Consider the following 23,733-nt stretch of genomic DNA (forward strand, 5'->3'; position numbering starts at 1 on the left):
CTTGCAACCATGGATGCTACAGATGCACTAGGGGGTCTTGTCTTCGAAGGGTCTTCTCCTGCCAGTGGAATGGTCAGAGGAAGAACCTAGGAGAACAGAATGTTGAGTTCCCCCAAAAGCCAAACTCTAGTGGCAGAAGCTGGTCTGCAGACATTTCCAGACATGGAAAAAAATCTAGGCTTTAAGAGTCAAAAGACTTGGGGTTCAGACCCTGGCTCCACCCTTTCTGAGAGCGTTGACCTGGAGACAGTCATGGAAATTCTCTGACCCTCAGTACCTCATCCAGAAAAAGGGAATAATCATATCCAAATGCAGAATGAGACAGTCTATGTTCAGGATCTGACATACTGCCCAACACTCAGTGAATGTTAGTTTTCTTTCCATTTTCCCTGTCTCTGTGATAAATGCTCTATTAGGCCAGCATACCTGACAAAGCCTTATCTGAAAATATGTTCGAGATCTGTGCTCCTGCCGGGTTTCAGGGATCAGCTGGCAATCCATTTCATGGATAACATCGTCCTTTACCAAGGGAAACATTAAAAATTAACCCAGAGGACTTCATATTTTTCTGCTAGCAGCAAAGCTGCCATGGTTACCAGATAATGCCCAAACCGAGCTGGAATACAGATAAGGACCTTTTTTTTTTTTAAAATAAGAAAGGCAAAGACCCCAGTGATGGCTCACACGAGAAATGCCCTGTGGACAAAGAGAATACAGTCAGGGAAAAAAAAAAAAAAAAAAGAATACAGTCAGCATCAGAGTTTGGCAGAAGGCATTTGACTCTAGGCAGCATCTAATATACTAAGCGGAGGCCAGGAGCGTATTTGATCCTTGGATGAGGAAGGAAAGGAGGGGGAGTTGGGACAAGGGGGAGACAACGCTGGAAGGAACTTGGAAGTGTGGGTGCAACCCCAGGCCCCACCTCTCACCACACACGTGTGTGTGCACACACGCACGCATACACACACACATGCATACGTGCACACATTGACATTGGAAGACTCCAAGCTAAAGCCTGCAGTCTTCCCTCCACATCCAGCTATTTGATCTGACCAGGACAAGACTCCCTGCTTCCGGACCCAGAGCCAGGGTTTCCATGCAGGACTTGGGCACCCTATGGGCAGAGGCCAGGGCAGGCGCCCACAAAGCTGAGATAGGCACTGACTTCCTGTCAGCACTGACTTCCTGTCACCCCTCTGCCTCTAACAAACACTTAGGATGCTTGGGGATAAATTTCAAGAGGATTAGTGGTCAGAGAGGTAGTTGGCCTTGACCCCAGTGGACAGTACCCCATGTTCCTTCCTGTTCCAGGTAAGATGGGAGGTTCATGTGGGCTGGATGGACTCGACCTTCAGGTATAGGTGGGGAGAGGGACCTGGAAGGGCTCTTCCCCAGTCAAGCAATGGTGTTCTTGGTCCCGAGTCTTGGGAGGAAAGATGTCTGCATCTTACTGAATCAAGTAAACTGAGGGGAGACTCAAGGAATATATTCTAGAGTAAGCCAGGCGTCCAAGGGTCCAGCTTGCCACTAGCTCTCTGGGTATCTTTGAGTGAGTCTCTTTCTCTGGCCTCAGTTTCCTTTGCTGGGAAGTGCATGGATGAGACTGGATGATGCACAGTTCCTTCCAGCTGCAAACATCTCACATCCTGGAAGTGGAGGGATGATACCTGGCAGTAGCTGGAGGACCCAGGGCAGAAGCATACAAGTCAGGAGCATGGACCCCCTGGGGTAGGAACATGACCCCCTAATCCCAAACCAGGTCAAGGGAGGTGTGCGCTTCTTGGACTTGATGCTGAGAAAGCAGGAGACGGTGCCCCTAAGAGAACAGTAGGAATATGGCTGGCATGTAGAATGTTTCCTGAACTGAACTTAAGGCTGAGAGTCAGCTCTGTACATAGCAGGAAGGGGGACTGGTCAGGCCTGTAGCCTCACTGTGGTGTCAGGGGACCCACTTTAAGCTTTTGGTTTATTCTTTCAGACCTTTATGGGAGCAAAAGAGCTAAAGGTACAGCTTGTATATAGGTCTGGATCAGAGCCTTCAGGGGGAGAAAGGTCTTGTGGGCCAAAAAGATCAGAAGGAGAGGCTGTCTTGGGCAGGGGGATGTCAAGGCCCTGGGCTCCAGCCACCTCCCCCTTGGGAAGAAGCTTTTCCCTGGAATGCCAGCCAGGAGCTTTTCTTGGCAGGGCTCCGCTTACATCCATCAGTGCCGCATTGATGTAGTTGCTGGATTCTCCATCCACCGAGATGAGGAAGGGCAGGCAGCGGTCCAGAGGCAGGACATCCATGCTCCGATTCTTATCATGGTTCCGGGGCAGGAGACCGATGCTGCAGTCCTCGGGCCGGACGCGAGGAGTCACGATGTTGAGGGTCTATGGGGTCAAGGGCAGATAGGCAGGTACTGCTTAGATGGTTGCCCTGAACAGAGGAGGCAGCAATGTTCAAACTCCCTTCATCCTCCAAGCCTGTCCCTCCAGTCCTTTTCCCAGGACTGTTCTCTTCCGTGGTGACGTTCTATCATCTCCTGCTGGCTGCTCCAGGCCCTGGGGGCTGAGAGCCTCTGCCAGGGGCTGTGGGACACCACCACAGGGCCAAGGCTGCAGGGACGGCACACACTCATGCGGGCTCAGACACAGGCTCTGAACACCTGCCAATCATCTGAGCTGAGTTACTCCTCTCAGCCATCCTGCATGAAGTGGTGGGCCAGCCAGGAGGTCATAAGGTGGGGAGTGGGGGCAGGGAATCCCTAATGACTTTTAAATATCACTTGAAGTGCCACGGAATGAAAGAAATGATTTTACCAGCGTGCCTCTCAGAGAGAAAGCTGTTTGAGAATGGAAGGAAGGATGCTTGGATGAGACGCCCAGGATGAGTGAGAGACCCCCAGAGAGCAAGCTCTAGTTTGTCTGAAAAATTCAGGGCTTGTATTCTGCAGAGTAAGTCTTGCAAGTGTGGGGCTAGAGCTGAACCGCCCCAGCTAACAGACTAGATGCTACGTGCAACCACCAGGGGTCCGTGTCCTCCATCTTTCCCCCATTCAGCCCTTGCTCTCTACTCAGAATCAGTAAAGTCTATTTGTCTGAAGGAGGACTAAGCCATTGACCTGGCTGGGGTATCTGCCCGTGGAACCATGGACCTACATTGGCCCTTCTGGTCCTGAAGCTTCTTTGCTTCCTCCTGCCTGTTCACAGCTCCTGTTGCCCAAAATATGACCCCGGCACTGACCTCAGGACAGTGGGCTGGACTCTGGTTTTGCCTTACTCAGTGATTCAAGTCCAGGCCTCCAGATCAAAGCTGCCACCATTCTGGCTACATGGGCTCCAAGGGGGCAGACCTGTTCTGCCTGAGCTGTGCCCTCAGGTGATGCTTCTCGGAGTTTAATGTGCGTTTAAATCACCCGGAGATATTGTGAAATCACAGGCTCTCATTCAGTAGGTCCGGTGGGACCCAAGATTCTGCACATCTAAGCTCCCAGGTGAAGCCAACGCTGCTGGTCCCGAGACCCCACCTTGAATTGTGAGGATCTAGGACACACTCCTATTGTACAGAAATATTGAGAAGACCTGAGTCCCTGCAGGGATCGAGGAGCTTGAAATTCACACCTGTGTCTATAAACTTGTCTCCACATACAACCTGGACTAGAATTAAATAAGACCTCAGTTCCAAAACATATTCATAGTTAAAAAAAAACAAGTGTCAGCAATCACTGATTCTGTTCTGGAATTCCTTCTCAGCTGTCTGGAGCTGCAGACACTGGAAGGATATATACATAGCCATTCTTGCAAGGAAAGCCCCAGGGCTGTGCTCAGTGGCACTGAAGTTGGCTGGGTCATGAAGCCTGGGATGTGCTCGTACCTGAAATTCGTCTTTGATTTGGCTGGAGTTGGTCTGGGGGTCCAGCCTGCTGATATTGTAGTAGAGAGAGCGGAACTCGCATACCGGGATGGCCGTGTTGCCGCAGAGACACGCTTCCAAGATGGCGTCGTGCACAAACACATACTGCTCCTGCAAGGCCGAGGCGAGAGGGAACAGGGTGCTGGGTCAGAAGGGTGGCCCGGGAGTTTCCTGTCCACATTTCAGCCTGTGCCTATGAAGGATGGGCATGATTCATGTTGCAGAATCACTGCTTTCTATCCTATAACCCGAAGGGCCGAGTGGCCGTGTTTCTTGGTGACTGTCTGAGCTGTGCTGAATTTTGCTCCCTGTGTAAGACTGAACAGCAGAGTCACTGATAAAAATTAGAAACTCCTGGACATGTGGCAGCAGGTGCCCGTGATGTCCTGCCCATGGCCCGTCAGCTTTCGCCTTTCACTGCTGAAGGCTGCTTAATGCAAATCCCCGAGATTCAGGCTGAGGGCCTTTATCCCCAGCAGGGCCAAAGAGTTAATGCCGTGGGAAGGAGGCCTCAAGCAATGCCAGATGGAGACCTGGGGATAAATACCTACGTTCCCTCTCTTGGGTGGGAAATTTGGAAGAGACGCTCCACACCATCTCAGAGCTCACCCGGCAGGACTGGGCTCCAGCCGTCCACTGTGTCAAACAGCCTATAAAATACTTTCACAGTGTCGACAGGCTTGACTTCCTTCTGTCCCCTCTCTCATTTCCCCACTTGCCAACCAGTGTGTCTTGGGACACAGCCATTTGTTCCAACCAAGGAAACCACTTGCCCTCAACTCCTTGTCTCAGGCTGTTCCTGAAGCGTGCATCACCCCCTCCACCATCCCAGCTCTTTGCCACTCTCATCCTGGACACCATCCCCCCCGCCTTCTCTACGCCTTCAGTGTCTCATTCCCTTGGGAGAGTCTTCTCCAAATCCACCAGGCAGGAGTTGTTGCTGTTCTAGTCGCTCATTAACAAACGTTTGTTGAGCGACCATTCTCCTGCAGAACTTGGCCCATCTCTATATAAAATGTTTACCTAGAGGCATTGTAGTGATCTATTTGAACGCCTATCTCCCCCACCAGAGAGCAAGGACCACGATGTGCATAACACCAGGCAGTGAGCCTGCCTTCCACATGCATGAACCCAGGAACAGACAAGGCAGCCTCTCAGCTTTAGCAGCCTCACCAAGAAGCCTGCAGACCGGCCTGTGGGAGTTGGCTTGGAGCCTGGAGCAGGGTCTAGGTGTGTGAGCCTGTAAGTGAGGGAACTGCCTGCAGAGCCCGCAGTGACTGGCCAGGCCCAAAGCCTTGGGTGATATCTCTTTGCAGGGTTGATGATGGATGCAGCTCTTTATCTGCCCCAGCTCTGGTGCCAGGGCACCTACAGCCTCACTAGAACCAAAAGATGGGCTCGTTATAGGAGTAGCAAACCATGGCTTCCAGGCGTAGGAGAGGCAGAAAAGGCTTCCTCGTGAGACAGTGTGGTTCAGGGGAAAGCACGTGGGACATGGGGTCACCTGGACCCAAGTTCTACCACTGTTTGGCTATATGAGGCTTTGGGGACACCATTTCTCAGTTTCCTCATCTATAAAATGGGGGCACCAGCAGGAGCTGCCCCATAGGGTTGTTGTAAGGAGTAGAAACAATACCCTGAATACAAAAGGCCTGGAGTGACGCCTGGCACATAGTAGGTACTCAATAAAGATGAACCCCTCCCATGTCCCTCGGATCTTGGGCTCTCCAAGTGGACAGAGCAGTGCCTGGAGGTCTGCTTCTCACTTGAGGCCAGGAGTTATGAGTTATCTCTCTTGGAATCCCCTGCGCCTAGCTCAGGAACTCAGTAACTTCACTGAGTAAGCCATTCCTGCAGTGCCTAAAGCGATGCTTGGCACACAGTAGGCATTCCATCAATGCCAATCCTTCCCTATCTCTCTCTTCTCCTTCACCCAAGGCAAGGACACCATTCAAAGAATACCTGAAAGTTGCTGTTCAGTTGGTACTTAGATGCCTTCAGAGGTGGGACACACAGCACCATTCCTCCCTGGTAGGAGTCCTCGCACTGGGGGACCTCAGGGTTGGCAGGGGCATCCTAGCTTCTACGATGATCTCACCATAGCAAGCCATGTATCCATTCCCTCCCATTTCTCCCATGCCCAGGTCTCTTTCTGTAGGATGCCTCCACCCGTGGGCCTTTCTGTTCCACCATGCTCCTCCTTGGCCAGGGCTGCAGGTGGCTGGCCAAATGACACCCCAGGACTCACCTCCGTCTGTACCAGGTTGACCCTCTGGGCCCGGAGCTCACGCACGCAGTTGAAGATGTCCACCACCCCTTCGTTCTCGGCCATGTCAAGCATGGTGTCGATGGCGATGAAGCAGCCAGTCCTCCCGGCACCAGCACTGGAAGAGAGGACGGTGGTCCATGTTAGGGACCTTGGGGTGGGAGCAGCCCTGGGGAGGCCCCTCCCGTTCAGCCCTGTCCCCGAGGACCCTGCAGAGAGGCAATACACTGCAGAGGTCTGAACGCCAGTCCTGCCAGGAGATCCTAAGCTAGTGACTAAACTTAAAGCCTCAGTCCTCTCTTTTGTAAAACGGGAGAGAAATGCTTGCCTTTGGGGGCTATTTTATCAGGACTGGCTTATTTTTGTTGTACTCATTTAACGAACACTTACTTAGCAGTGACAACGGTCCAGACATTGTTCTAACTGCTTCTGCAGTGCTACCTATGCATTCTCTTATGAGGCTGCTAGGAAGTTTCTCACCCTGTTACACAGTGAGAAAACCGAGGCACAGGGTGCTGACCTTGCCCAAGGTCACACAGCCGGCGAGTGGTGGAGCTGGGACTTTTCCCCAGGCAGTCTGGCTCCACAGCTTGTGCTCCTACACTTCCTCTCTTAATAAGATAATGTACGCTTAGACAACATGGACGCATGCAGTTTGCTCATCTGATGGGTAAAGATAATCCATGTACATATGCTGGGCACACTGGAAATGCCTAGAAACATGTCTTCCCCACCCCACTTCCCTCCCTCCATCTCTCCCTTCCTTCTGTCTTCTTCAGTGAACGGGTTAATGGATGGAAGCAAGGAGGGAGAGACAAGAGAGATCAGAGGAGGTAACTGAGACGGCAGAAACCAGGTCCTCTGAGCTGTCCCAACGGACTCACAGAGAGTGAGTCCTGAGCACCATGTCCAAAGCCTTGGGTTTGTCTCCACGTGCACCTGCTTTTCCAGGATCGTGAGGCAGCAGCATCAGTAAACCAGAGCAGCCGACAGTCCCGAGACCCGACTCCAGAATCAAGGCCCCCTGATACATACTCGATTCTGGCCACTGGTGGCTTCCTTTCAGAAAATCTCAGGCCAAGTACAAAACAGCAAAAGAACTCAATGAGACCCCATGGGCCATGGCCAGACCTTCCCAGATCAGTGGGTTCCAAAATCATAGCACTGAACGAGAGACAAATAGGGCATTTGCTTTAAATGCACATAGCTTTGGAAGTGAAGGCCAGACTGCCAGGAGGCCCATCTCCACTGCGTTTTCACATTTCATTTCCCTCATGGAAACAAGTGTCTTTGCTTGACAACGTGAAAATAAAAGGAAACGAAAAGAGGAAGGGCGATGGGCCAGGAAAGAAAGCAATATTGAATGACCATAAATCCAAGGAGTAGAGGCCAGTGGATCAACTGACACCCATGATGGTCTGGAGAGTAAACCCTTGGAAATCCATGCTCCATAATCTGGAAAGTCTTTGATCTTGGTAAAAGTTCATGGTTTGAATTGAGTAAAATCTGCCTCGTACTTGCCCCAGAATGCCTCCCCCCAAATCAAAACCCCCCAGAAGGGACCCCCAAGCAGGCTGGGCCTCGGGGTCTAGGAGGGAACCCAAAGAGCCACTCATCCACGTCTTCTCCCAAGTCTCATCCTCGACCTGTTTTCGGAGAAAGAAGCAGCCCGACTTGATTCTGAATCTTGGATCCACCACTAGTGGACAAGCTGCCTGGTGTCTGTGAGCCTCAGTTTTCTCACACATGACACTCTTCCCTACAGGGTTCTTGGGAGGATTGATCCGTTTATTTCCGCCTCACAGAGCAATGAAGCACATGCTATTTGGGGTCAGAGCCCTGGGATCAAACCTTGGCTCGACCACTGACTAGCTGTGTGACCTTGGGTGCATGACTCAACCTCTCTGGGTTTCAATACCCTCTTGCATAAAATGAGGCTGATGACAACAGCATTAATAGCACAGTGCACGTGAACTGCACGAAATTACGCTGAAAAGGCACAACGCGCGTCAGTTGCTTAGTAAAAACAAGTAAGTGTTTGCTACCTGTAGTCACCACATGTTTACTGAGCACTAGATGCTGGGCTCGGGAGTGGGGATGTGAAGGTAAGTCAGACATGGCTCCTGTCCTGAAGGATTAACAGTCTGGGGAGGGGGGACAGCATCGAGAGGCAGAGAATAGTATATAATATTTTTTAAGTGCTTACTATATGTCTGGAATTCTCTTAGGTACCTACTGTATGTTGGCCAACCCATTTAATCTCCAGGACAGCCTCAGGAGGGGGTACCACTCTGCTTAGGTGTGTCAGGGTGACTTGGTATGGAGACACAGACACACGGGCGTCATGCAAGGAGGGCCTGATAAATGCTTGCCATTATCTCCCTTTCTTCCTTACCCCTGCTCTGGCTGCTCTTTGGGATATGGGACTTGGGGTGAACATTTTGTTGTCCTCGAATTGTCGTGAGATGTAAAGCAGAGACTATATGCGGAATGCTTAGAGAGCCTATGGGGTGATCAGTATGGCCTCCTAATCGTCAATGGACTCATCTGTGAAATGGGATTTCTAATTCACACCTCGCTGTTGTGGCGAAGGCAAATGGGTGCTGTGTGAGAAAGGGGTGGCTCTGAGACACCCACAGCTTATGGTGTCTCTCCTTGACTTGGCTCAAGACCTTGCCTGATGTGGACACTGCCAGGGCAGAGATAACCTGCATGCAGTTAAGAGCATGCGGGGTCTGAAAAGATGGACCGGGCCCAAGGTCACATTGGAAAAGAGAGGCGCTGGCTGGGGAGGAAGCGAGCATGCTAGTTGGCCTTCAGGTCTGGACATCCGCCCTCCTCCAGTTCCTAAGGCCCTTGACATGATACTTCATCTCCGTTTAGGAGGATTCCAAGATGTGCTCATCACTCCCAATGTGACTTTCTGGGTCAGAGCTGAAAATATCCCTTCTCCATAATAAGCTAAAACCTGACACTGTCCATTTATTCTCTACAAAGGACCCCGCAGGCCAGCAACTGATTTTTAAAATAAGAGAAATGAAGAGAAGCACACTCCCACGGGGGCACCCTGCCGCCATGCCAAGGGCGAGCGTCTGGAGAAAATCATGTTAAATATCCTGGCTCTGCCATTTCACACCTGTGTGACCTGAGCACAGTATCTACCTTCTTAGCGCCTCGGTTTTCTCATCTGTAAAATGGGAATGACAATAATGGCCACCTCTCAAGGTTGGGTGAGAAGTAAATGAAGTAATGCGGGTGAAGTGCATGTGTAGCAGACGCTGTCAGTGCCAAGCCCACGTCCTCAGGGTCTTTACTGTTTCAGGGCAGCAGCAATAATAACAACCGCTACTGCTACTATTAGTATTATTGTTGTTGGACTTAGGACCCTGGTCTCATCAGAAAGGGCTGGGAAGAGGGGACACAGGCAAAGAATAAAGGCCACTGGACAAGAGAGTTACCCCCTCACCGAGAGAGCAGAGCTGCAAAGGCCTCCTTGTTTAGGGTGGGGCCTTTCACTTACCTGCAGTGGACCACTATGGGCCCAGCTTCCGGGGGATTGAGGAACTTGACCTGGCGGACAAAGCCGAGGAGGCCGGTGGCATAGCAGGGGACGCCGTGGTCGGGCCAGCTGGTGAAGTGGAAGAGGCGGAGCTCCCGGATCTCATGGTAGCCTTTCTGAGGAGAGAAGGGCCCTCTGTTCCTCCAGCTGCTGCCCCCAGCCACCCTGCCCAGCACCCATGGGGAGCCATGAGGCCGTGAGCACTGAGGGTCCAGCTTCCCTGCTGTCAGGGAGGGCAAGGCCCTCAAAGGGTTAGTAGGTACTACTGCGCAGAGTGATTCTGCATCTCTTACACCTGGGAACTTCGGAAGTAAATAAAGTGAAACTGATGGCTCTACTGCAGGACTTCTCAGAGCCTTTACTGTGCTAACATACACGCTGAATTCCCAAGGGGGCTTATAACATTCACACTGTTTGGCCCAGGGGACCCTCTTTTGATAAATGTTTTATAGGACTTATATTCAGCAGAACAGATTCAGAAAAATGTTAGACTTCAACTCCAAGTTCGAGTTGTTTCCAGGGGAATACAAGGCCTTTCACTGATTGAGGACTGCTGTCCTTCAGTTCTCCAGTCTGGTCTATGATACTCTCCAGGACTTTCAAAATTAAAAAGGCAGACTTCTTTACTAATTAGATTCTTATTTAGAATGATAAAACATGAAACAAACAAAAGCAGAGCTTCTCTGACTGACGCGGGTGGTGGGGCCTGGAGCTCCCATCGTTCCCCTTCCCCTCCCCGCACCCTCCACATAGACATGCTCCAGGCCAAATGGCAGTTCTTGACTAGTCTATGGTCAGGTTATGCCTCTGAGCCTTTGCTTAAGCACTGCCCCTACCCACCTTTCTCTACCTAGCAATCTCCTGCAGATATTAGAGGCGCTGAATAGGAAGAGTGTTCGATGGTTCATTTTTTCAGTTAAAAGATATTCACCGAGGGTTACCTGTGCCTAGCCTTGTGCTAGGCACTAGGAAGGTGGAAATAAAGGCCAAGTCCCTGTCCCTGGAACAGCTCATGGTCCAGTGGGGGAGGCAGGCCCCTAAGTGGACCTTTAATTCCATTAAAGTGCATAAAGGAGTGTCAGCTAATCCCATTAGGGAGAGGAGAAATCAGAGAAGGCTTCCTGAAGGAGGGGATGCCTGACCTGAGTCTTGAAACATATTAATAATGAAAATCATAGCTAACGTTTCTTAAGCATCGACTATGTGCCTGTCACTCTTCTGACTTCTTCAATGTATTAATTAATTTAATCCCATATCAATCCTCATACTATCATCTCCATTTTAGGGATGAGGAAAGTGAGGCTAAGCAAGGCTAAGGAACATGCCCAAGGTCACACAACTAGTAAGTTGTAAAGTTACAGTCTAAAGCCTAGCTGTGTGGCTCCACAGTCTGTCCTCCTAATCGTATGATACACTGAGGCTAAGTATTACCCAGTGGAAGGATGGAGGGATTCCTAGGCAGAGAGGCAGCTGGGGCAAAGGCCTGGGGACAGGACTTAGCATAGTACGTGAAAAGAATCACAAACAGCCCAGGGCAATTCCAGAGAAGAGTGGAAGACAGGCAATGACGGACAGCGGGATGGGCGGTGGGGGCGGGGAGGCTGGGCGGGTACTGAATGCTGCAAGGCTTTGTATCCCACTTTAAGGCCTTTGGGTTTTATCCCAGAGTCATCGGGGAGCTATAGGGAGGCTGCCCAGATAGTTGCACAAAAGAGGAAACGCATCACCAGATGGGCATCTTGGAAGGATCACACTAGCCGCTACGTGGAGGAAGGATTTGGCGGGTGTGTGTGTGTGTGTGTGTGTGTGTGTGTTGGTGGGCTGTGTAGAGGGCACCAGGTCCCCTTTCCTGGGGCAGTGCACCCATCCCCAGCTACCCTGACCTTGGCTGTGGGCAGCTAAAAATTACCCCTTCTTCAGAGAGTTGCTCTCAGCTGAACAGGAACCACCTCCTTTGGGAGCGGGGGATGGGCAGCTGGCATTCAGTGACCAACCGATTTTGTCAGTTTGCCCAGGGCTGAGGGGTTTCCCAGGACATGGGATTTTCAGTGCTAAAGCCAGGGTGGTCCTGGGCAAACCAGAATAATGGGTTACTCTCATGGATGTGCCAAAGAACCCTTTGCCTCAAGATGGGCCCAACTCTGTGGTGTAACTCATGCCCCAGATCTCCCTGTGGGACCAGGCCACATCCTTGCTCAGCTCCTTCCCCGCCCTGTACTGCCTCCCTCACCCCCCTTCTCCCCTGGGTTCTTCCTCAACACATCATCAAGGGCACCCAAATCCATGCCTCAGGCTCTGCTTCCTAGAAACCTAAACTAAGACTGGGGGCAAGACTAGAGGCAGAAGCCCCGTCAGAAGGCAGCTGGAGGGTCTGGGCAGGAGTGAACAAAGGCTGGGGTTAAAGCGCTGACAGAAGAACTGAAGTAGAAGATAAAACAGCTTCGAGAATACTCAGAGTTTTTCACCCCACCCTCCAAATCAGCTCAGCCCCTGGAAGCCCTCGTTCAAGCCCACACCACCTGCACTGCAACTGTTTATCAAGGGTCCTCTCTTCCTGGTGGGACTGTGTTCTCTTCAAGGGACAGACAACGCTTCCTGTTTATTATTTCTGGGTCCCCAGGAACTGATTCTGAGCTGATAACCCAGGCAGTGTTTGCTGAGCACCTGTGGAGAGGCTGGCTAAGTTGAGTTAATCCTCCGAGGCCTGTGGAGACCTTGAAGGGTGTCTTCCTATGGGTAATAGCTTCCCTGGTGATTGAAAGAAAGACAAAAAGACAGCCTAAGAAATGACTACAACTCCTCAACACACTGGGTGGGCTGCAGTTCCCCAAGGCCTCCCCTTGGCTCAGAGTCTGGGTGCCCAGTCACCCAGCTCATGCCCAGCACCAACCGCCAAGTATGGTAGTTGAGACTGGTGTTCGTGGTGCTATGTTCCAGGCCTCAACTGCAGGAGCGCTGGCTGCTAGTGACTCACACATGTGCCCTTTTCTGGAGAAGTGCCCTCAGACGACAGGAGCTGGCCCACCCTGGAGGTTACCCCGCAGTGGCTGGTCCACAGTCAGGCAGTGGACTGAGTAAAGCAAGCGGGCACCTCTGTGGTGTGTTTACGCTCCAGAGGCCCCCATGGGTCAGACCTAGGCTAGACTTTGCCAGAGACTTTGAACTTGCCCTGCCCCTTCCTCTTTCCTCTCCAGCTTCTCTTGCTGTCTTACAAGTTTCTCTGGGAGCGCTCCCTTGATACACCACGTATAAGGGAAACCTTGTCTCAGGCTCTGCTAAGGAACCCAGCCTAAGATCACAGCAATGTACCTTGTAGCTGAGGGGCGCCCTTCCCTCCTGGCTCTTCATCTGAGTCTGCAGATATAGGCCTTTAGGAGCCCAGGGGTTGGAGGGGGCAGTGTTGGGAGCAAACAGTGTGTCCTGCCAGCACCGTGCATGCAGGAAGGGCACCATGCATGTGCCTGCTTTGGCACTCACAAGGACCTGTCAATCCCCAAGGGCACAGTGCTCAGAGCACTGAAGTTCCTGGTGTTTTTGCATCCTCAGGCCTGTGGCCACTTGGTTCATTAATGATGTTACTTTTAGAAAATGGCAGCTATGGTTTTGACAACTGTCTCCAGACACTGGTAAATGTCCCTGTGGGACCGTCACCCCCAGCTGAGAACCACAGGCCTAGACATGTCAAAGATCTTCTTTCCCCTACAGACTCTGCATGGTTCTTTCCCTCTTCCTGGGATAATATTCCTCCTGCTCTTCCCTTGGCTGGCTCTTTCTCATCCCTCACTGTCTGCTTAAATGCCTCCTCCTCCTGGAGGTCCTCTCTGATCACCCCATCCTCCCGTGGATTTCTGTCTCCCCCGCTTGGCATGTTTCCTCTGTGGCTTTTATTACCATATGTCATTATGCTATTTGTCTGGCGAATTCTATTTGTCCCTCCTGCTAGACGCGGGGTCCTTTGGAGCAGGGTCCAGGTCCAAGCTGATTGCCGATCTCTCATTGGTGCAGGGTGGGTACAGAGCAGCCCCTTGGTCGCTGCCATGTCCTGGATGAACAAACAAGCCGGCTTGCCTGGAGGGCAGGCTGCACACAGCTGCAGGGAAGCTTACCTTCTGGACCGTGAAGGTGCGGATGATATACTCTGCCAGGGGCTCTGTTTCGATCAGGGTGACTTTAATGTCTCCGTAGACCTCCATGTCATCCGGCCAGTATCGCACACACTTCACCTGCGGGCAAGGACAGGGACAGTACGAGTGAGTGGGCGGCTGAGCGTGTGTGGTCATCTCATCTGGCTTCCCGTCCGAATAAACTCAAGGGTGACCTTGGTGGACTTTCAGTCAAGGCATTCTCAGCTGGCCGGGGAGGGCAAAATACACAGGGACCAGCTCACTCCTAGAGGAACTGGAGCCGCGGGGGATAACGGTGGTACCTTCTTTGGCAGAGCTCCTGGTACTTTTCAAATCTATTACCACACTAAGAGATCAACTAGATCTGGGTGAGACAGGCAGGTGGTGATCTCCCCACTGTACAGATGAACATCATACTCAAGTCGGGAGGTTTGGTGACTTGTCCAAGGTCACGTGGCCAGTTCTCTACCTTTGGCTGAGTCCTCTTTTTCTGTGATAGGCTGGGGCAGCTGAGTAGTATCAGCAGAGCAGAGATGAGAATAAAAGGTGGGAATAGCGAGGAGGTGGAAGCAGACATGGCGGCGAGAGGGTCATTAATATTCCGAGGGGGCTGGAAGGAGAAAGGCTCGTTGCTGGGAAAAGGAAGGAAGGTGCTGGGCTCAAAAGGAAGACGTTTGCAACTGCTCTCTGCCCCAGGGGTGGGTGCAGAGGCCATGAACAAGCCACTCCCACACCTGGTTCTGAGTCACATGCCGCAGGAGGAAAAAGAGATCATCGTTTTCCCCGTAAAAGAACAAAAGTATTACCATTCCGGGGGACGCCGAGCGGCTTAGAGTGGCATTTCCCACAGTGTGTCCCGCTGGGTGCTGATAGGTGTTAGGTAAAAAACAAGAAACAAAAACAAACAAAAAAAGGTTTTGTGGTCAAATGAGTTTGGGAAATGCTGGATTAAACAAAGTTAAATAGGCCACTTTGCTACAGGACTGCTCGGCTCGTTCACGTGCTAACGCTGATGTGCTTTTCGACTCTCCGAAAGGGGCAAAGAGTACACAGCATTTCCCAAACGTATTTAACCATGGAACCCCCTGTTCGCTAAGCATCATGCAGACTAGCATCCCGTGGAACCCACTTAGGGAAATGCTGATTTAGTGCAACAGGGTTTGGAGGCAAACGGATGCATTGCTTCGTTCTAACACTGTAGCTGAGTAGCTTCCAGAAAGTACTGAAACCTCTCTGAGCCTCAGCTTCCTATGAATAATGATCGCTAACACTTACTAACTGCTTTCAGTGTCTAGCTCTCCTTGCTAAGTGTTCTACAAATACTTTACACGGATTACTTGAATTATTACTTATCACCACACCCTGATGAAGTAGATATTATTATTAGCCCCATTTTACAGATGAGGAATCAGGAGCACAGGGAGGCTAAGAAAATTGCCCAAGGTCAACTGTCAGTACGGGATGGAGCCAGGATGCAAAGCCAGGCCATCTGAATAATTACCAGGAACATCGCCTTGTACAATTGCTGTGAGATAAAGTGAAGTAATGCATAATGCACAACAGTGTCTGGCACAGAGCTTCGCTCCTAGCAGGAGTTTCATGAAGAAATTGCTCTCCTGTCCCCCGTCCCAATTCAAATTAGATTCACCATCAAGGGAATCTGTCTCCAGTGGTGGGGACATGTTATAGAACAGGCTGGAATGTGCCTCTGAATTCTTAAATCCTGGGCTGGACATTTTGTCCACAGTAGCTGCTCCCTGGGCCTGAGTCCCTGGGGCGCAGTCTTGAGTAGGGGGACCGTGACCACGAGAACGAGAGCCAGGAGTCAGAGATCGTGGCCGGGTGACTTCAGGGCATTCACTCCACTCCTTTGGGTCTGTTTCCTCATCTGTAAAATCGGGCAATGGACTAAATAAGAGTGGGCTCAAGGACAAAGTCTCTTCTGGCCCTCAATTCCTGTTAGGCCACGAGATGCCCAAAGCCCTTTGCTGAATCATGACTGACAGCCCAGATTCTCCCCCTTCCCATTATCTGGGAGGCCAGGACTCTTCATTTTAATGGATTATCTGCTTCTCGCCAGAAGAAAAACTTACCTGCCCTGTCGTCAGTTAGCTCATGTGATAAGTAGAGAGGCCCTCTTGATTCTAGTGTCTGTGCACCCAGCACCCACCCACCCACATGCCACGGTTTACCAAGTAGGTGAAAGCAAACGCTGGGAAGAGCAGTCCCATTTCTAAGCCCCAGGAGTAGCTAAGGAGCACACAACAGAGAGTCGAGACAGAGCAGAGTGAGAGACCAAGGTCTAAACCCCGAAGAATGTCAAGGTTTCGAGGAACAAAGGGTCAGATGCTGCTGAGAGGTTGAGTACAACGAGAAGAGAGAAATGGCTATTGGATTTGTCAACATGAAGGATGCTGGGGATACTGACGAATCACTGTGGGTGGGATGGAGGGAGCAGCTACACTGCAGTGGGTGGAAGAGAACGGGAGTGAAGCAGCAGAGCCTGTGTGTGAGATTTCAGGCTCTGGCAGCAAAGCGGGGACAGGATCAGCAGTTTCGTTTTGCCTGCTTTATACTTTTAAGGGGGAAGGTACTCAGGATGTCTGTATGCTGAGGGAAATAATCTAGCAATGGGAAAGAGAATTACTTTCCAAGCGAGAGGGGGAAGAGTGAGACATTCTTGAGCGGAATCTGTGATTCGAGGCACTAGGAATTGCCTTTGAAAGGGCAAGAGTCACTTCTCCTATCACGTTAGCCTGCGCCATAAGAAACAGATGATATTCTACCATTTGGGGTCAACAAAAACAGCCATGTCTTATGGTTCAGCCTGATAATAGAGGAGAAGAATGAGAAGATGGTTGCAGACGCAAGTAGGATGCAGCTTTGCGGTGTGAAGATGAACATTCACGTCTGATGGCTGTAATTCCCTCAAAGTCTATGAGATGACGTCATCAGCGGACAGTGAGGGTGGAGAAAGGGGCGAGAGGGTTTTGAAGGGAAAAGATGTTCCTCGACTATGAACAGGAGGGAGGACTTCTCCCGCGTAGGGTGCCGTGAGGGTGAAATGTGGAACGGGAGGCACTTGGCACAGAGAGATGCTGGGCAGCGGAATGCCAGCCAGCAAACTCCATCCAGGTACCCACGGGAGGGGCTTACCCTGCCCACTTCCACGAGGTTTGTGACCATGACGATGCTGGCCGAGTTCTCCTGCCAGATCATTCTCCAGAAGTCCTTTACGGTCTCCTGCATGGGACCTGCCAACAGAGAAGGTGTCAGGGTCAGACTGCAATGGCAAGGAAGCAGACAAGAGGCTTGTCCCTCCCGGCTGGTCAGTCAAGGCTCCGGATGGGTGAGTAAGAGGGAGGTCAGCGATTCCTACTGGGACACAAGTAGCGGAGACTGGGGACTGAAGCGTGTGAGGTCAGAGTGTGCACGAGAAAAGCCACACTCCAGCTAGCAGGGTCTGCAGCGTCCCCTGGAAATGCCCGCAGATTCTCCTCTTCGTCGCCCTCCTGCTCAGACCCTTTCCACCAGCCCCACTTTCCCGCCAACCCATCACCTTATATTAGGGGTTAATGACATAGCTTAAGGGAGTTTTCAAAAATTGGGCTCCAGAGCCTCAGTGAGAGACGGGAAGGAAATTGGGGTGGGGGTGGGGTGGGAGGGCAGAGGAGCTGCCAGGAGTCAGATGCTGAGAGCACAGACAGAAGATGCCCGATTCTGAGCTTGACAAATGCATTTGTCTGGAGCCTGGACAGAAAGAAGGGAAGAAAAATAGACAAGAAATGGGAGACAGAATCTGAGAGTCCACAGAAATTTCCTTGGAAATTTCTCTTTCAATGTCCTGGGCCTCCATCATTTTTAAAATTACAAGAGTAATAAGTGTTATCTGATACAAAATTTTGAATGCCATTTTTCTGTACAAATATATATATATATGTGTATATATATTGTATTTGCTATAATAAGCATTATATCTATTATACGTATTTTCCCATGCCCTTAAAAACTCTTACCTGCCGTGACATTTTTCATAGCTGCATAATTTTCCATAACATGGAAGTGTCACACTTCAACCAATCTACCAATTGATGGGCATTTAAGATTTTTCACTTTTTTTCCTATTAGGTAACACTGTGAAGGGTATCTTATTATATGTGTCACTGTCCACATATATATAATCATCCACAGGATTTCCTCACAGTTTGAGAGGTATAGTCATTTTTAAGTCTTCTGATAACATCCTGGTAAGCTGCTTTCTAGGAGCGTCGGCACCGAGAGCTCCAGTTCCGAATGGTGGATATTGATGGCACGTGCCTGAGGCTGATGCTTTTGGTCCAGGGCCCATCTCTCTTGACCATTTCCTAGTGACACCTCCTTCCTCTCTCCCTTACGTCCCTCCCCCCATAGCTGAACTTGTCACCTCCTTCCTTCCCAAACAAATGAACAATCTCGAGACCTCGGGAGGCTCTCCAGCCCTGCTCCTATATGACTTCTTGGCTGGTAGAAGCTCATTCCTCTCCTCCAGTGTAAGGCAAGGGCCCTTTAGAGGAAAAGGAGGGCACTTACCTTGAGTAGCAATGTAGTGCCGTGGTCGATGGTACCCCTGGATGACAAAACAAAAGAACAGTGAAGCTTACAAACAGCATAATACTAATAATTATCCTTTCCGAGGCTCGGTCTCTTCATAAGCAAAATGAAACTAGCATTAGACATTTCCCAGGGCAGTGGCAAAGATTAAATAAGACAATGCACGTAAAATGCTTAGTCCATCACTAAATGTTAGCTATCATTATAGTTCCTTGTGAGGGGCCCGTACAGGCTTGCCTTGGAGCCACGGACTAGGAGCAAAAGTCAGATGGCCATCAGTTATGGCTATGCACCCCGAAAAAGGTGGAGAAGGAATTTTCAGGTTTCTGTGGGATATCAACCACCACCAAGTCTTTCCTGAGCCGTGATTACATGCAGAACACTGTGCAAGGCCCCGTAGGGCACCTGAAAGAAGAAAACAATCACCTTGCTGGCTCCTTGCATCAGTAACAATTAGGAAAAGATGTCACACTGCCCCTCTGTGCTACATGGCTGGGCTTGGAACTGAAGTTCCTTTCATTTGGGGGGGGGGGGGGGAAACCCCAGGTAGGTGTGCCCTAGAGACTGATAAAGCCACTTTCAGATTCAGAGATCAGTTTCTGATTTCCCTATACGTTTCAGAGTCTTCAGTAGGCCCTGCTGGGCTCTGATGTGTGGTTACTCTGGTGCCCCATAATCCTAATCATTGGGGAACGGTTGAGGACAACCTTCTCTTTTGTCTGGGCATGTCCTACATGGAGGGTCCCCTTTTTTGCTACAGAGAGGAAGCATATCATATTGGGTAGAAGTTCAAGTTTTGGAGACAGATCTGCACTTAGTACATAACACTGAACGTAATTAGTATTTATTGAACGAGTAAATACATGAATGAAAGGATAAATCAAAAATATATATATATGCCAATTATGGAGCCTGTTGGTGGAGAGGGTGTTGGAAAGTCCTGACACTCCGCTTTCTTCTACAGTTAACAACCTCAGGAGAAGACAAACCCGAAAGTCTGATGAACATTTGTCTTTAACGTTGCTGGTGAGTCTTTGTGTTCTGCTAAGGAGGATAAGCTACCTCAAGACCCTCTTCTTTAGGAAATCAAATAGAAAAGTCATCTGCATGGTTCGTGGAGAACAGACATGATGGTGTCTCAGAAGTTCTGGATCTACTTTCTGATCCAAAGATTCATTTCTAAGTTCCCTGTACATCTCGTACAGACTTCCACTTGCTCCATAACTATTTAGTAGGTACTTTGTAAGAATTACCTGGCATACTCTAGTAACACCTGGGTTGACTGTCAATAACAACCCCAGGCCAGTGTCATGGCCACAACTGTTGGATTAACCACCAGGAATCAACAGCCCCACCTAAACTCTTTGAGTGGTCCTGTCTTCTTAGTGGGGTTGTCAGCTTCTTGAGGACACACACTGCCTCCTAAGTTTTAAAAAATTTTCTGTGGAGCCTAGCACCGTGTGAATCTCAGAGCAAACGCCCAATAAACAAGCTGTTGAGAGACCAACCAGAAAAGCAGCATATATTAGAGAAATGCACATCAAAACCACAGTGGGGTACCACCTCACGCTGGTCAGAATGGCCATCATTCAAAAGTCTCCAAATAACATGCTGGCGAGGGTGTGGACAAGAGGGAACCCTCCTACACTGTTAGTGGGAATGTAAATTGGTGCAGCCACTGTGGAAAACAGTATGGAGGTTCCTCAAAAAAACCAGAGTTGCCATATGATCCAGCAATCCCACTCTTGGGCATATATCTGGACAAAATTATAATTCCAAGAGATACATGCACCCCTATGTTCATAGCAGCACTATTCACAATAGCCAAGACATGGAAACAACCTAAATGTCCACTGACAGATGAATGGATAAAGAAGATGTGGCACATATATACAATGGAATACTACTCGGCCATAAAAAGAATGAAATAATGCCATTTGCAGTGACATGGATGGACCTAGAGATTATCATACTAAGTGAAGTGAGTCAGACAGAGAAAGACAAATATCATATGATATCACTTATATGTGGAATCTAAAATATGGCACAAATGAGCTTATTTATGAAACAGAAACAGACTCACAGACACAGAGGACAGACTTGTGGTTGCCAAGGGGGAGAGGGGGTGGGGAGGGATGGATTGGGAGTTTGGGATTACCAGATGCAAACTAGTATATATAGAAACAACAAGGTCCTAGTGTATAGCACAGGGAACTATATTCAATATCCTGTGATAAACTATAATGGAAAAGAATATGACAAAGAATATAGATATATAACTGAATCACTGTGCTGTTCAGCAGAAATGAACACAACATTGGAAACCAACGACGTTTCAACAAAATAAATTAAAAAAAATAAGAAAGGCAACATAGCATGGTAGCTTTATGCACGGACTCTGAATTTAAACTGCCTGGGTGTGAATCCTGGCTCTGTCCCTTTTAGGCTGTGTGGTCTGGGGCAGGTTACTTAACCTCCTTGTGCCTCAATTAATTTCTGTTGTTAAATGGGGGTAACAGCATTTATATTACAGCCTTGCTGTTAGGGTTGTGAGTTAATATATGACAATTATTATGTATCAGGCACTAGTCTAGGATTTAACATGTATGTCTTTGCTATTATTATTATTTTGTTGTGTATCTGGAAAGCATTCATTGAGTGCCTATCACGATTAAAAAGTCTGTTTTGGCCATCACAGAGATCCTGAGATGGGAAGCCCTTCCCTCCCCTCTGCTTTCCTGCTCTGCCTATAAATGTAGTAACTGAGCCCTTCTCTGAGCCGTGAGAGGTAGGAAGGAAGATGAGAGGCACAAAGAGCTCTCTGTTCCTTTGAGTTAAGATGGACAGTGATTCCCAGGCTCACAGGAAGAATTAGACTATGGGAGTCTTCTTGAGTAGGCTTGGGAATAGAAAATAGTACCCTACAGTGTGGAAAGATGCGGTTTCTCAAGTCCATCCTCTTCTGTCATCCTCACGTCATTCCTTCTTACAGCCTTCGTCCTCCCTGATCTGGGCCAAGACAATAGGCTCATGCTGGCCTCCCTGCCTCCAGTCCAGTCCCAGAGTCCATCTGCTTCCTGCCAGAATGAACTCCCCAGCGTACATCTGATTATGTTGTTTCCCCACTTAAAAGCCTACAGTGGCTCCCCGTTGCCTGTACAATCATGTCCAAATGCCTTAGCTTGGGACTAATCTCTTGTCTCCATCCTCATCTCCAGCCTCATTTCCAGTTGTCCCTCTCCGGACCCTTCCATGTACCCTTTGCCCCAGCTTCCCACACTGCACTTCAAATGAGCCCTCCTTCCTCCTAAGCCCTGCAGGGCTTGGTAGATGCCCAGTTAACACCCTTACAATGTATGTTGCAACAAGTTTTTTTTTTTTTTTTTAATATTTTCTCCTTCTGGGCCATGGGACAGGCCACCCAGAGCTGGGTATAGTTTTCAGCAGAGACTGGTCGGTGGCATACATGCATGAATATGTCTCTGAGGTGAGGTTGGGGCATTCCCTTAAGGCCTTAATTGGCAGACAAAAGGCAAAAGACAAAATGCATGGGATTTGGAAGATTCTAACACACTTCAACGTCAATGGGATGAAATTCTGAGCAAGAAATTCACATTTCAACTGTGGGAGTCAGATGACTTGGTTTCACTATTTTGTTCATTCGTTTGCTTACTCAGTCCTTCAATATTCAATTGACAGGTATTAACTGAGCATCTACTACTCTGTACAAGGCACTGGAAGTACAAAAGTGGACCTGATGGATGTGGGCTCAGATTCTGAGCAGCTTGTAGACATCAACAAACTGGGATAAGGGCCACCAAGAGGAAGATGTGCCAGGAGGCCAGAGAAGTGTTCTCTGAGGTCATGGCAGTTGAACTGGCCCCTTAAGCCTAGTTTGGGCATCTCAACATCCCTGTTATTCCCATTTCATCCCTTCAGCAATATTCTCAGTTTTCCTACCACCCTCCCCACGGCTCACTGGCTGTCTTGCTCTTCTTCAGAAGCAGCCATCATGTTTCCACCTATAAGCCTTAGCACTGGCCCCTACCCACGCCTGCTGCGCCTGCCCCACATAACCGAGTGGTTTGCTCTCCCCTTCCATCCAGGCTTCTGCTGGGACGGCAGTCACCTCCACAGACAGCCCTTAGCTGCCCACCCTGACATCCTTGGTTCTTTTGGCTTTCTCTGGTTTACTTCTCTTCAGGGCACTCACCACCGAAGTCTCTGTTTATTTACATGCTTATCATCTGTTTTCCCAGTCGAATGAGAGCTCCAGCAGGGCAGGGCTGTAATGGGCTTGCTCATGGCTGTGTCCCCAGCATGGAGAAGTCTGCCTGGGCAGTCAGCCCTGATAAATGCATACAGAATGAACGCATGCACGCTGCGTTCCTGTCCACATGTGGCATCCGAGTCAAGAGACCCTCTCTGGCCTCCAGGAACCCACACAGTCCCCAAGAGAAAGCATTCAAACCACCTCACTCTTCAGCGATGGAGATGAGAGGAAACGTACTGCTCACTTGGGGCTGCTCTGGGGATTTCCCAAGAGCTGGTACAGAAAACTTCCTAACCTTAAAAGAACTTTGAGTTCACTTAAGTCCCACCTACACAGCACGCACATGGACTGCAAACCGGTACTGGGCCTGCCTCCAGCTGCCTGTGAGCAATGGGAAAGAGGTTTGCATCCAACATGCGTTTATCTCACTCCGCGACCATGCATCTGTTACTTACTGGGGACCCAGAGACGATATTTATTTCCAGACTGGTAATTTATAACAGATTCAAGTGGCCAATACATTCTTGGGTGTGCAAACCAATGTGCCGGAGGTATGGTTCAGACAGGAGAACCACGGCCTCTGGAGGCCTACAGGGCTGGCCCCATCTAGTTCATTATCCAAATGGAGTTGTTTTAATGAATTGTCAAGATTGAATTGGGGATAAATGATTCTAGCGTGGGCAGTTAGCCCTCTGGAGTGCAGGGAGGATTTTGGCTGGGTGGAAACCAGGGCCAAGGGGTGAGCCCTAGACAGCTACCTAGGGTGTGTCTGCCAGGAATCCCCACAGAGACCCTGGGGATTTTGACTTTGCTGGAGTGTACAGGGGGTCACAACTGATGTGATTCCCCCTCCCCTCCACCCCGTACTGCTCACGCTGTGCTAAAAGGAGCTCATGCCTGGTGTCTCCTCTGTCCCTCCATTGACTCTCTATTCCCTTCCCTGCTCTGCTCGTGCCCTGGGAGGCTGACCTGTATGGAGGACACCACAGGCTTCCATGCCCTCCAGCTGCTAGTTGGGTTTGGTCAATG

The 23,733-nt window shown here is 49.9% G+C and overlaps 1 protein-coding gene across 1 annotated transcript in view; it reads right to left on the minus strand.

Annotated features, from left to right (window-relative positions):
* PTPRT (protein tyrosine phosphatase receptor type T) overlaps nt 1-23,733 on the minus strand; it is a 765,643-nt gene that overhangs the window by 24,668 nt on the left and 717,242 nt on the right. Inside the window, exons 21-27 of the mRNA XM_065893296.1 lie at nt 18,411-18,447; nt 16,998-17,095; nt 13,824-13,940; nt 9,679-9,833; nt 6,141-6,276; nt 3,854-4,003; nt 2,197-2,370 (exon numbers count right to left, since the gene is read on the minus strand). Of these exons, the coding sequence (XP_065749368.1) occupies nt 2,197-2,370; nt 3,854-4,003; nt 6,141-6,276; nt 9,679-9,833; nt 13,824-13,940; nt 16,998-17,095; nt 18,411-18,447 (867 nt within the window). The remainder of the gene's footprint in view (nt 1-2,196; nt 2,371-3,853; nt 4,004-6,140; nt 6,277-9,678; nt 9,834-13,823; nt 13,941-16,997; nt 17,096-18,410; nt 18,448-23,733) is intronic.

The sequence above is a fragment of the Phocoena phocoena genome, chromosome 15 (genome assembly GCF_963924675.1).
Source record: "Phocoena phocoena chromosome 15, mPhoPho1.1, whole genome shotgun sequence".
In the NCBI taxonomy this organism is placed as follows: domain Eukaryota; kingdom Metazoa; phylum Chordata; class Mammalia; order Artiodactyla; family Phocoenidae; genus Phocoena; species Phocoena phocoena.